This window comes from Adiantum capillus-veneris, chromosome 27 (assembly GCF_014529385.1).
Source record: "Adiantum capillus-veneris isolate H3 chromosome 27, ASM1452938v2, whole genome shotgun sequence".
In the NCBI taxonomy this organism is placed as follows: Eukaryota; Viridiplantae; Streptophyta; class Polypodiopsida; order Polypodiales; family Pteridaceae; genus Adiantum; species Adiantum capillus-veneris.
Window position 1 is genome coordinate 133,152,916 of NC_140957.1, and position 14,568 is coordinate 133,167,483.

Consider the following 14,568-nt stretch of genomic DNA (forward strand, 5'->3'; position numbering starts at 1 on the left):
CTCAAGATATGCTAGTCATGCTAATCAACCGAGGGCACCCACTGTACATCCATTTGCAGTTTTTGGTAACCATCTTGAGAAGTTAGACCAAACTAGTATGAGATCTTGTACAGTCTTTGGCTTGCTCCTGACAGTAGCTTCTCAACCATCTTGAATGGAAGTGGCACTCCTTGGTTGGTCTCTTCGACATTGGATATGAGGCATCTTTTGCTATTTGTTGCACTCAACCAGAATTATCTCCTTAGTTCGCTTGCAGTGCCAATCTTTAAAAGGGACAAGGAGTCAATCCTCTCGACTTTTTTGGAGTTGCCTAGGCACTTTATACCCTCTTTAGTAAGGGTTCTTCCCTTCCCATTTCCCAGGTGTATCACTTTTATAGATGTAGCTACTTACCAGCTCTTCCTGGCCTTCACACCTGTTGTATCAACCCATAAATTGCCTTCGGGACGCCAATCTTGAGCATCTCTGGTGGTTTGAGAGACTATAGCCAACTCAGAGAGAGAGAGAGAGAGAGAGAGAGAGAGAGAGAGAGAGAGAGAGAGAGAGGTTTTTATGACTACCTCATCATTTTCTACAAGATGAGTAGGGACACATGGAGGAGGATACAATTTGTTAAAGAGTCTTCGACTATACTTAGGAGAAACAAGCAGAATGAACTGACAACAAGTCAGTTGAAATATAATAAGCTGATAAAATCAAATGGGATTAGTTAGATGCAGGGTTAGCATTACTTTAGACATGTTTTGAGTGATTTGTGTTTTGAAACACTTCGAGAGCTCCACAGAGATTATGTGCCAACTCATCAGTTGGACCTCATTCTTGGGCCCAAGCAATCCTGAGAGAAAATTGCATTCCACTATGTACTTCTATTCCAGGAAAGGTAGTTAATGTCACCAAAAGCTCTGGACAAAGCCAAAAATCAGCATTGTTTAGCACGAGAGAGAGAGAGAGAGAGAGAGAGAGAGAGAGAGAGAGAGAGAGAGAGAGATTCGCATACCTTTTGTTCGTCGAGTGAGCCCCCAAAAATACCAATGCCAAGAAGACACTGAAGGATCCCACTACGAGATAGGCTATGCCTAGAAAGTCATTTTTGCCACCTAGCCAACTAGTTGTCGAGAGAACTAGCTTCTTATGTCCACCAAAACTGTATGTGTTGTAGACATTTCTTATATTGACAGTAATCCTTTTGTTTGCTGTTAGGTCCCTTTCAATCCTTCCATACAGTTTACGAAAGTCTGGCAATGCCGCCGTTCGCATCCACACTAAGAGGTCCTCGTCTTCATTCAGCTGTGCCAGAACATTACTCAAGGTCAATTGGCAGTGGTTTGTATGCGTATGCACATACATAGATTCATACACAACATATACGTTAATATGTTACATACATAGCAATCATAAATCACCGAAATATGTAAATATAAATGTATGTATGTATGTGTATGTGCTCACACAAAGGCGTTCATGTGTGCATGCAGCCAAGAAAAAAGAAAAAGACAGCACAAACACTTACAGGTTTATTTGGATCGAGCGAAGCACCACCAATCCAGACCCCGCTTTCATTCACATTGTTTGGGAAATTCCTAGGCTTCACATTTGCACCAAACTTATGCTCCCTATCACTTTTCCACGATATGCCTGTTTTGTTTACAGTAATTGGCTCGGCATCAGCACTGAAAGTGAAGGTGTCATTGAACAAACTCCAGGCTATTAAACCACATGGAGTTATGGGGTGGCTCACATTGCCGAGTAAATTCTGCTGGGGCTTGCAGTTACTCGTGTCTGTAGCTTCATCTCCCTTTAGTAGCTGAGTATCACTCCTACTTTTTACATACCTGCCAAGAGCATAATCATGAAACTTAGCTATGCTTCCATCTAGCTAGTCCAGTTTTGAAAAGATTCCATTCAGAGCTACAAGAAATGAAGCTATTACAGTTGAATCGCTCTTTAGGAAGCATGGCTTGCAACCCAAAGAGGGAGATAACCATCAAAAGGTACTCAATGCATGCAAAACTACCAAGAGGCCTTTTCTAATGCATGTAAGCCTTGCTAAAAATGGTTTGCATATGTTGGAAATTCACAACACAAAAGAAAACTACGTCACTAGTGTGATCGAGCCAATGCTCTTCTAAAGAAACAACCATAAAAGCCCATAGCATTCACAGTTGAGGGCTGTGAACCTTACAAAGTCATAATGACCAAGGCACTAAAAGTCAGTTAAATTTGTAAATTAAGTGTTTGTGTCAATTTTACTCCACCTTCTGTGATTTTGATAGTAATTAGTTAGTTCGTAATACACATATATTGGCTGCTTCATGTGCCTTGGAACCTACACGGAAAACAACGCATTTAACACTGAGTAGTTCTCAAATCCCTAAAGAAACCTTTGAAACAAAACTCGAGTTAAGATGCAATGTTTCTCAGACTTACAGTCAACGTCCTTGTGCATGTGTTATTTGCGTCAGTTGCTTGACTAGCATTCACTTTGTCAGTAGCATATGCTGGTGGTTCACAGACAGCATCATATCTATCAACGATCTCCACAACCTAATGACAAAAAGTGATCCTTATAAGCACCACAGTAACCGCTAATATTTTGGAACTCCAATGAAGTAAAACATACATGTTTGGATGCTAAGAGAGAGAAAACACCGATGGGAACAAATATGACTCCAATAAGAAGGTATATAGTGATGACCTGAAAAGATAAACCTTGCAAGAAATTAGAATGTTCTGCGCATTGCAAAGATCTCAATTTAAAACTGATAGTGGCAAGCAAATACTGTTTACCCATCCTGGTGTCAATAGAGGCTTGCAGGCAGGAAGTTGCTGCTGCAAAAAGCGCGAGTCTGCAACATCAGAAAAACATTAGACTATAGACACAATCCACAAAGTTCTTATCAATGCACACAATCTGTAGGTAGGTCCAACAAATAAGTATTTGTTTACATGGGTGGCCTAAGAACCTTAATAAAGGTGGGCCCTCTAAGCCACCCACGAGCCGACACACGATTTGACAAGTCCAAAAGCATGCTTTTGCATGCAACGTGTCCAATGAGTGCAAGCAATGATAACTCTCGAAATGCCACTTCAGGTATTGATCTTCTGCAATCATCACAGTAGAAGCTCGATCCATTCAGCCTTCCCTTCAGATCATGGTAGTAAGGCTTTATCCTCATTAGGCCAGGTATATTGCATTAGAAATTTCTGAGATGTAGCAAACGGCTCCAATAATGTCTCGTGTCTCGATTCCAAGTGTTGGTAGGCAACATCATTTGAAAGCTTTGGCATTGCTATCATTTGAAAACTTCAGCATTGTGCAATAATTCTGGTCTAATGTTCATGATAAATTGATTTCGTTCCATTGTTTTCCCCAAAAAGATGGTTCTTCTAGGTTCTAAACTGCCCAATGGCCCTCTCAAGAGGGTACATTATACAGAAAGCGGGGGGGAAACTCCTAAAATGAATGACAGATGTACAACCGCTAAATCACAAAATAGAGGTGGCACAGAGGTGGCCTGTAGCACCAATGAATGCCATGGCCCATGATCCACCGCAAAAAAGGTCCCGGCTGCCACAACTGAATGACAGTTTAGTGCTGTTTCTCAACCCTTTGGACCTGCCTTATGGAGATATGTCATTACCAAATGGTGGCATCCTAGGTTGTTGTAAGGTGCAGCGGAATGAATGTTGAACTTTGCTCAAGATGAGTGCTACGAACTGTGCTCAAGGTTCTTTTTACTTATGGAAGGGAGAGCCTTTCATTCTTAATGAGAGAGTGCAATGGACACAAACAAAGTGAATGGACACAGTGAATGGAAGTGCATGAGACTGAGAGATAGAGAAGAGAATACGACACCAAAGACGTAAAACCCTCCTCCGAAGGCCCCACTCTCTATGGCGAGAGCGGTCTACTTATGATTGCACAAATCTCTACAATGCTTGGACTCGACGACGATGAGGACGACGACGAGACGGGCTGAAATCTGCAAATCTTTATCTGCTGAATTCTGACTCTATGTCGGGGACAATGTCGATGGCGACAATGCGACGACGACGCGCTGAAAACGCAGATGCTGAAATCTGCGCTTTTGCGGGCTGAAACTGCAAACTTCGATGGATCCCACCGTGCGCCGAGGAACTGCTGCGGGAAGGTGAGATCTGCGAGGTTCGGTACTTGTTCTACGAGTGCTAAAGGCTGAAAACTGAAAACGCTGGTCCTTGGTTGATTCTGTCGCGATGATCTGCAAAAACGCTGAGATTGATCTGGAAACCAAAAATGCTAGGGCTGAAATTGGTCCTGCTGCTACCGGTTATCCTGCAAATACAAAACGCTAGGCTTCTTGATGGGTCTTGCTGCTGCGGAGGCTGATCTGCTATGCAACAATCGCCAAGCTGCCTGTAGAAGAAAACGCTAGGTCCTTGCAGATGCAAAAACGCTAGCCTTGCTGATGGGGGGTCTTGCTGAGAAGTTGCCTGTTGAGCGGTGCTCCTGCTACCTCTTCTGCCAGAAAGTGCTAGCGCTAGGTTTTTATTTGTACAAACTTAGCAAAATTGCCCTACCTACTTTCGAACAAAAGTCACTTAAAAATAATAAGTGAAAAATGTCAAAAATAGGGAAAATAGGCCTATGCACTGTAAAAATGCTACTGATGGGATCTGACTGGAATCTGATGGTCATGCTGTGTGCAACCCGAGGATATGCTTTAAGTGTCTGGACATGCACGGTATGCGAACAGACTCACAAAAGTGCCAGATCACTTCCTATTCTAGACTGACTTGACTGAACTGAACCCTTGTCATACTGTAGCTTGTCCACGGACTGGATGTGTCACGTGATATCCCCTCCTTTTCAAAGTGAGGTACTCGTACCGAACTGTATGGCGTCAAGGGAGATCGCCAACACGGTCTTGAATCCTGGGAAGGTCTCTTCGCCGGCCGACTCTGATGCGTGAGTCGTGCGATACTTGAACTTCATAAAGGTCTGCAACGCTTTGCTTCTTTGGGCCGTGCCGAAAGTGACAAAGTCTTCTGTGGCTCCTTCCATGCTTCAACTTCGTCTAGAGTCATGCTTCTTCCTTCTTCAAGAATCTCCATGGCTGAAAATTCCTGAAACCACTTCCAACACAAAAACATGAACATACCTATTCCATGTAAAGTGACTAGAACAGCTCTTGTCTTCTCTAATGACTGTGCATGCAATGTAGATGAAAATAGAGACGGAATGTCAAACCGTTCATCAAACACATGCAAACAATGAGATCGAATCTTTTCTTTCTGATCTAAATCATTCAACTGTGGCAAATCACAATGGACATGCCCATGCTTGGTGCTCATACTTTCTTGTGTTCTTTCTACGACTGTGTAGTACCAAGGAAGAGACATGGAATGTGACTTCCTTGAATGCATACTTTTCAGCTTTTCATGAATAATCCGCATACATCCGTGCTCATTCATGAGTGAAACGTGCTCAACGTACAATATGTCATGCCTAGGAAAAGGAATCACATAAAGACGTTCACTAGAATACAGGAAACTATCACGAATGAAACACTCAAACAATGCGTGCTGACTAATCATTCAAACACATAATACTTCCTGTGAGGGTTCTTTGGACCTAGGCTCGAGAGCCAAGATCGGTTCGCCGTGTTTAATCGAATCTTCCTGTGGGGGTTCTGTGGACCTCGATTCGAGAGCCAAGATCGATTCTTCGTGAGTGATCGAATCTGCAACGAGGTTAGCTTCGCTAGAAAAAGCATCAACTAAACCATCATCCTTGTGGACAATCACGTCTTGATCATACAAATCATCATGCTTGTGAGAAATCACATCTTGATCATGAAAATCATCATGCTTGTCAGTGTCATCCAAATCATCATGCTCATCATTATCATGCTTATCATCATGCAAATCCTGTGTGTCATGCTTGAGAGAAGAAGAGACTAAGAGAGTCTCCTTTTCCTGATTCTGTGCAAACTGCGCCTGCACAATAGAAAAAAGTCGCCACAACTCTTTCATGTGTTGATCGCCCTTCTCTTGTCTTGCTTTGTTCTCGCGATCAAATTTTGCTTGTCTTACTTTGGCTTCCAAGCGTGCTTGCTCGCGCTCACGCGCTATGACTGTCATTTTGTCTTGGTACTGACGATCAATTTCTGCCATTCTTTCTACTGTTCAAGCTTCGCGTTCTAACTTCCTTTCCATAAACATCTGGTCTAAAGCCTCCATAGAAGTTAGTGTAATCCTTGACGTAGATGGGGAAGGGTCGGAAAAACCTCCTGGTGGGGAAAATTCTTTTTTGCCTCTCTCATGCTCATCACCTCCAAGCGAAGTATCCATTCCGCTTTGAGTGATGACCGTACACTGTGATCTTGGGTTCTTAAGTTCATGAGGAACTTGGGTTCTTGTGGGTCTTGGGTTCTTGGGTTCTTGAGGGTCTTGAGTTCTTGAGGTTCTTGAGGTTCTTCTTTTGCTTGCAATCTGTGTTCGAGAAGGATCTTCTCTTCACCCGAGTTCTGCTCGGGCGCACCCCTTGGCGGCCTTGCGCTCACACCAAGGTTGCACACGCCCAAGTGAACTTGGGTTCGTGCGACCTCAACAAGCAAAAAAATTATGTGGTTCTTGTGGTTCTTTCCTTGAGTGATACAGAACACTGCCAAAGCTCTGATACCAATGTAAGGTGCAGAGGAATGAATGTTGAACTTTGCTCAAGATGAGTGCTCCGAACTGTGCTCAAGGTTCCTTTTACTTATGGAAGGGAGAGCCTTTCGTTCTTAATGAGAGAGTGCAATGGACACAAACAAAGTGAATGGACACACTGAATGGAAGTGCATGAGACCAAGAGATAGAGAAGAGAATATGACACCAAAGACGTTGCAAAACCCTCCTCCGAAGGCCCCACTCTCTATGGCGAGAGCGGTCTACTTACGATTGCACCAATCTCTACAATGCTTGGACTTGCCGACGATGTCGACGACGATGAGGATGACGATGAGATGGGCTGAAATCCGAGAATGCTAAGGGCTGAAATCTGCAAATCTTTATTTGCTGAATTCTGACTCTATGTCGGGGACAATGTCGATGGCGACGATGCGACGACGACGCGCTGAAAACGCAGATGCTGAAATCTGCGTTTTCCGGGCTGAAACTGCAAACTTCGATGGATCCCACCGTGCGCCGAGGAACTGCTGCGGGAAGGTGAGATCTGCGAGCTTTGGGACTTGTTCTACAAGTGCTAAAGGCTGAAAATTGAAAACGCTGGTCCTATGGCTGATTCTGTCGCGATGATCTGCAAAAACGTTGAGGTTGATCTGCAAACCAAAAACGCTAGGGCTGAAATTGGTCCTGCTGCTGCCGGTTATCTTGCAAATGCAAAACGCTAAGCTTCTTGATGGGTCTTGCTACTGCCGTGGCTGATCTGCTGTGCAACAATTGCCAGGCTGCCTGTAGAAGAAACCGCTAGGTCCTTGCAGATGCAAAAATGCTAGCCTTGCTGATGGGGGGGGTCTTGCTGAGAAGTTGCCTGTTGAGCGGTGCTCCTGCTGCCTCTTCTGCCAGAAAGTGCTAGCGCTAGGTTTTTATTTGTACAAACTTAGCAAAATTGCCCTACCTACTTTCCAACAAAAGTCACTTAAAAATAATAAGTGAAAAATGTCAAAAATAGGGAAAATAGGCTATGCACTGTAAAAGTGCTATTGATGGGATCTGACAGGAATCTGATGGTCATGCTGTGTGCAACTCGAGGATATGCATCTAATCTAAGTGTTTGGACATGCACGGTCTGCGAACAGACTCACAAAAGTGCCAGATCACTTCCTATTCTAGACTGACTTAACTGAACTGAACCCTTGTCGTGCTGTAGCTTGTCCACGGACACATAAGGTTGGATGTGTTACGTGACAGTTGTATCTCGTGATGTCACGTGCGCACTGCACTTGCGCCACGTGAAGAAGCTTTTGCTACAGTCTAGCATTAGTCGTAGTCTAGCTTAGGACCTAGCCCGGAACTTTGTAAGCCTCTAGCAGGACGTGCATGTTCAGGCAGGTTATAGTTGCATACCCTCTCTTGCAGAGTCAAGTCACTTAAGCATATAGGCATATGAACAGGCACTTAAAGTCATTGTATTAAAAAGTGACTCTAGCCTCTTTCTTTGTCATGGTCATGGGGGCTCAGATCATGCTGCTCGACCCAGCTTATTATTGCTATATATGCAGCCCATGGGTCATCACTTAAGGCAGGAGGAAGTGGAAGAAGAGGTACAACAGGACCAAGCACCAAGTACCAAGGTATCCTCAACAGCCCTTCACTCCAGCGTTTTCAGCCATCTTCGCTGTCATTTCCAGCCCATCTTCAGCATTTTCAAGCACTAGCATCAGCGTTTTCAGAACTCATCCCATCGTACCAGATCAGCCAGCGTTTTCAGTTTTTCGCCAAAAGTACCAGATCAGCCCAGCGATTTCAGATTCAGCCCTCAGATCAGCCAGCGTTTTTCAGTTTTCAGCCCATCGCCGCCACCGGCGATAGCAGATGAGCCCATAGCTTCGTCGCCATTGCAGATCCTTTGAACACCACGTCACCAATGTGGAAATTCGAGGCCTTTTCACACCTTTTTTGGCCCAGTTTTGGCCAATTTTGATCCCCGGCGAGCATTTTTCGCGAGAAAAATCCCAAACGGACTCCAAAATTCACCAAATTTTGTATGCTTGATGCTTGATACCCAAATTTCTTTGCACATCCCCACATTCCATTCTTGACCACTTCTAGGGCGGTGCACACATCAAAGGGGAGAGACCAGAAGGTATGGCTGAAGATGAGTGGGAAGAGCTTGACGAGTTAGCTTGTTCCACAATCATGCTGACACTGGCAGAAAATGTTTACTTCAACGTAGCAGAAGAGACTACAGCGTATGGCGTATGGCAAAAGCTATGTGGTATGTACGAGAAACAAAGTGCTGCTTCTCAGATTTACTGGCTCAAGAAATTGGTGGATTTGAAGATGAAGGAAGGGACAGCCATGTCAAGCCAGAATCCCTAGCGTTTTTGCATTCCAGCCCTTAGCCTCGTAAATCCAAGCATATACCACAAGATCCCATCTTCATCTCACCATCTAGGACCATTGTATCAGCATTTGTGCAGTCTAATAGCAAATACCTCTCTAGCGATAGAGAGGGGGGCCCTTGGAGAGGAGTTTGGGACCCCATCTGGTGTCAGTCTCCTCTCTGTCTCTCTCTCTCACTCACAGCACCTTCTTTCACAGTATCATTCTCTCTCTGTCACAAACTGCTGACATGTCAAGTCACTGAAGAGCAGAGCCAACCTTCAGATCACGGCCGAGGGGCCTAAAACCTAAGAAGAACAAGCAACAGCAGAAGAAGAAGTCCTACCAACTTATGGGACCCCGTTCGATGGGGCCCAAGTGACAAAGGGATTAAAATAAAGCAGGACCCACACATACACACACAAGACTTGCGCTGCTGATGACGTGGCAGCAATATGGACGCTCCGAAAATTGCACTACATGCTGACGTGGCAGTTGTACGGATTTTCGTAAATCACGCTGGCAGCTTTTGGCCATCGCTTTTGGACCAGATGCTTTTGAGTTTGAAGGCTTTTCATGTAAACTGCTTTTGGACCTAGGGCCTTTATATATGAGGCCATCGGCTCATTCTCGGGCATACTTCCTGGAGAAGGTGTAGAGTCTCGAGTACCAGCTTGTACTGTGTTGATGCAATATAAAGAAATACCGAAAGGGGCACCAAGGTTTGGAGCCAATACTCTCTGGGGTGGAATTCCGCCATTCCGTGCCACGTGTTGTCTCTCTCTCTCTCTCAGTTCAGTTGTTATTGAAGTGCTAAAATTATGTTCAGTCTGTTCATTTCCGTTGGCACGTGGTGCCCGTCTTGTGACAGTGGTATCAGAGCGTCAGGCATGTGCTTTTCTAAAAGCATACCGGTCCTACAAAAGAGGAGACAAAGCAAACCGGCGCTTCCAAAGTCTATTGGAATCTTATTTGAAGTATCTTCGAGTCCCGACCCCGGACTTATTAGCCACTCCCACCCTTACTTCATCGCGCATCGGGCGCGTCCCGTCTTTATCGCTCTATCTTACAGGGCATAAGCCATAAAGAACCCAAGACATGGCGTTCATGGATTCAACAGAATATTTGCAATTTCTGCTCGACGAGCTTCACGACATTCTTTCGTTGCATCCTCAGCAAAATCTTCCAATGCTGCAAAGTTTTCAACAATTTTTGAACTACATGTTACCCCCTCTGATGCCCTAGGTGGTACCTCCTCCTCCGGCACCAGAAAGTACAAGAGCTTCAAACTGGCCGTCTGTTCCGATCGGGGGAGTTTTCAGGAATGTGGTGCAGCCATCTGACCCTGATCCAGTGCAACCGCCATTGCTCCCACCTCCACCAGTACCACCGCAACCAGGCTACAATGGTTGGAGCCCATATGAAGACCCTTATTATAAATACTCGGGATATGCGCCTAGCCAACCCAAAGATTTCAAGGATGGCGGCACGACAGTCGAATTTTCACTTTTTTCGGGGTGAAAGATCGGAAGAAAGCATTGCAGTTCCTACAGCAATTCGATAACATCTATGCTTTCGGGAACTATACAGAAGAATCCAAGATTTCTCGAGCAGCAGGATTTCTTAAAGATAATGCTATGCAATGGTGGAGTTCACTCACGACGCAACCGCATGCTCTAAGGACCTGGCAAGCTTTCAAGACAGTCTATGAGATTCCGACATTCCCAGAGAAGACACAACCATCTTGGGTGGACAGACACTTACCACTTGACCTCGACACGTTAGATCACTTGCTTACACAGGAGCATCTACATGGACTTAGGGAGAGGATCTTGGATCTCTTCTTGAACACGTTCATTGCTTGGATCTACCGACTGGAGTGGGACTTCAATGCTTTGGAATCTCTTGGAGAGCTTACCCGCGAGATGCGGGAGATCAAGCATCCCGACGACCACATCCGAAGTCACACGGAGCTTGGCTTGGACAGTAGTGCAGTTGCTCTTCTACACTCCTAATCATTAGGATTGCTACCTTTAGAGTTTCTTACACTCACCATAGTAACAAGGAACGTGCGGAACGGGACCCTCCCGTTCTCGGAACGCATTCCCAGGCCCGACGTCTCCTCGAAACGGAAACGGGACCGGAACGCCATTTCCTTCCCAGGCATAACCGGAACGGCATTCGGAATGCGGAACGACAAATCCGAAACACCAAAATTTAAAATAATTACAGTTTGAGGCAGGTCTTTTGAACTTTGGGAGGGGGGTGTTATTTCCATTCTCTCATATATAAAGAAGGGCTTTAAACCCTCTCTCTCAAGCACTCTATCTCACCCTCTCCCTCAAGGCTCTCTCTCCCTCACCCTCACCCTCTCCCTCTCCCTTTCCCTCAAGGCTACCGTTCCGGCCTCCGTTCCCGTTCCGCTACCCCGAGGACCCCCCTTTCCGGAAACGTCCCGGAGCCCCTCGTTCCCGTTCTCTGTTCCCGTTCCATGTAACTATGATACTCACCCTTGGTAACCTTACAGCAGACTTATCCACCGACCTGGGTAGTAGAACACTCCCAGCTCATTCACATTGAGAGCCACACCGATGCAGTTTGGTGGCGTTGTTGGCGCGGATTTTGTTTTGGTTGACACCGGAGGATTGGAGACAAGAGATACACGCAAGACGGCGCAGACAGATTGGTCTGGCCTTTCCTCTTCTTAGAGATTATTCACAACACAGACTTCTTTGTTGGGCTTCCCTTCTTCATACAAGATGATTACAGTGCAGACAGCCTCGTCTGACCACACCTCTTCTCCGAGGCCCTTCACAGCGCAGACTGTTGAGTCTGGCTTTCTTCTCATCTTGGATTACCCTACCTACTGACAGGACACCATCCGGTGGTGGTCCGTGCGGTCTCTCGGTGACTACTGCAGCTTACGGTAGCTTCTACAATGCAAGCAGTCTGGCTTTCCTTGATTTGGAGGACGTTTACGGCGCAGATTGCTACATCTGGCCTTCTTGGAGTTTCACACACCTTAGAGGCTTAGCCACCTGGCCACACTGGGTTGCAGGTTCATGCATTGACATGCTTCCGGTCATTCTCATGTCGGTTCTTGGGCTTCTCCATTTTCTCCAAACAGCTTGACTACAGACACCATATATCCTATTGGGCAGGACACTTGCAGGTCTATAGGCACTTCTTTTACGACAAGAAGTTGTTTTCTCACTCAGTTCTGGACCTTCATATAGTACCTTCACACTAAATTCGCGAAGTATAGCAGTTTACTACATTGCTCGTGATGGCACTTTACCATGGAGATTTCTTAGTGGTCGGGACACCACTAAACTCGTTGAGTTTGCCAGAGTATTGTCCTTCACTGGACATCGCAGCAGACATCTCCATCATTTGCCTCACATTTTCGGCTTCACGCGGTTTATTCAGCATTAGGTGTTGAAAGGGGGTGTTAGCTTTACACCACTCTGATGCTTCACATAGGCCTACGACATACTTGTACGGCTAATGTCTCCGGGTTGGCCACCCATAGTCTAGGTTGTACCTGATCCGGCCGCCCGAGTTTGGGACCGGTTGCCCACCTGTCCGGACGCCCTCATAGATATATTTCTTTTCTTGTTTGGGTCGTGGGGGATTTTATCTGGCATTGCCCTACCTCCCCTTGGGCACCTATTTCTGGGCCAGGGGGATACCCACTTCCATCATCTGGTTGTTGTATAGGGTCTTCTATTCATGGGGCGCTGATTGCCCCCTCTTCACCATACCTAGCATTTTGTGTCTCTCTCTCTCCTCTCTCACGCTTTCGCACACGTGCACTCTCACATGTCTTGCCAGTGTGAGCTGACCCTGCATGTGAGCGCACCCTTCGTTGAAGGGAGGTTAAGAAGGGCGGTTAAGAACTCCTATAAATAGAATTGACATCTCATTTGTAAGAAATCTTGTGTGATCACCACACTTGGGACTCTGGGCCCTAAGCAGCTCTACCCACACACCCGCTTGGTGTGGGCTTGGTGATACGGGACACAAGCCCTTGCGGTAGAGGCTACCCCATTAGTTGTAGGCTCGTGAGCCCTATGGTTGGGAGGTGAGCTTGATGTTTGTCCTTTATGTGTGAGTATGGCTTGTGTCATGTGTCATGTGTGCAGGATGGATCCGGCGAGGGACTAATAGATGCTCTTATGACCGCGAATGACTATGAAAGATGCACTCTCACGAGAAACAATCAACATATTTCCTTTCCAACTAACTTGTGGATCAATTTCACCTTAATGTCAAAAATCATATCACATCTAGAGAGAGAAGAAACAACAAACTTGCAACAAAAATATGTCTGTTGAGCACAAACTGTCACATTAGAACATTCATGTGCGATCGAAGAGTGCATGCTAGGAGCAAATTCAAAAATCACAATGCAATCTGTTGGAACAATTGCTAAACGGACGCTCTTCACAAGAGAATCACTAATCACATCATGCATATTACCCAAATCAAACAAGATCACCTCAACAAACTGTCACATTAGAACATTCATGTGCGATTGAAGAGTACAATGCAATCTGTTGTAATAGTTGCTAAACGGATGCTCTTCACAAGAGCATCACTAATCACATCATGCATATTACCCAAATCAAACAAGATCACAATGTGCTGATTGTTCACATGACCATAATAGTTCGTGAGAGACTCGTCTCGATGATCATTAGAAACTTCGGGACGCATCACTTAACTCATTCATCATTTATGACACTAATAGAAGATGTGAGCGCGACTGGTACTTTCTCACGACAATCTCTTTTCATGTGACCTTTAATGTGACACTTAAAACATCTTGGTTTTTTCTTCAAAACTTAACCAACCTCCTACTCCTCAACTAGACCAGTAAGTGCATTTTAATCGTACGAGCAATAGTAGAGTAACACAAACCTCTTGGGCGCTTCAAGCTCTTCTTAACTGGTGTTATGTTGGGGGACGCAGAAGGAACGTCAGAGCTCATCGCCATTCTGAATAATTGCTCCAAAGAAAACACTCTCTCTCTCTCTCTCTCTCTCTCTCTCTCTCTCTCTCTCTCTCTCTAATAATTGCTCCAAAGAAAACACTCTGCCTCTCTCTCTCTCTCTCTCTCTCTCTCTCTCTCTCTCTCTCTACACACACACAGTGCACACCCGCCCGCGATCACACAGAACGCTTCAGACGAGGATCGCGTACGCTGCAGCCGTGGCTGAACACGCTTTGAAAAATTCGCCCGATCATTGAAATGGCCCGCTCGCATGCCCTCGTCACTAATTGACACACCCTGGGCCCTAGGGACGTGGGATCGTTTTTTGCCTCCTCTAAAGGCCATAGCATCCATATGGACGAATCACACAATTTTTGGTGTTTGACAAATGTCTGTCCCTCAAAAAGTCTTGAAAGCCGTGAAAAGCATTGAAGAGAAAGCCTTTCAAATGATCTTTCCCAATGCTACATTTACTTTTCTTTGGAAATGATGAAACAAATGATTTGAAGTTTAAATATAATAATTTTCTAAAAACTTTTGAT

The 14,568-nt window shown here is 45.3% G+C and overlaps 1 protein-coding gene across 1 annotated transcript; it reads right to left on the reverse strand.

Annotated features, from left to right (window-relative positions):
• Positions 1-533: 533 nt before the first annotated feature.
• On the reverse strand, positions 534-14,321 carry LOC147422786 (ALA-interacting subunit 1-like). The gene is made up of 9 exons (XM_086503783.1): positions 14,193-14,321; positions 13,954-14,030; positions 2,788-2,846; positions 2,621-2,695; positions 2,428-2,544; positions 2,256-2,326; positions 1,511-1,832; positions 998-1,287; positions 534-902 (listed from the first exon to the last, which is right to left on the reverse strand). Exons 1-9 carry the CDS (start codon positions 14,297-14,299, stop codon positions 857-859), a joined length of 1,164 nt encoding a protein of 387 aa, XP_086359909.1. The 5' UTR covers positions 14,300-14,321; the 3' UTR covers positions 534-856.
• Between the last annotated feature and the right edge of the window lie 247 nt (positions 14,322-14,568).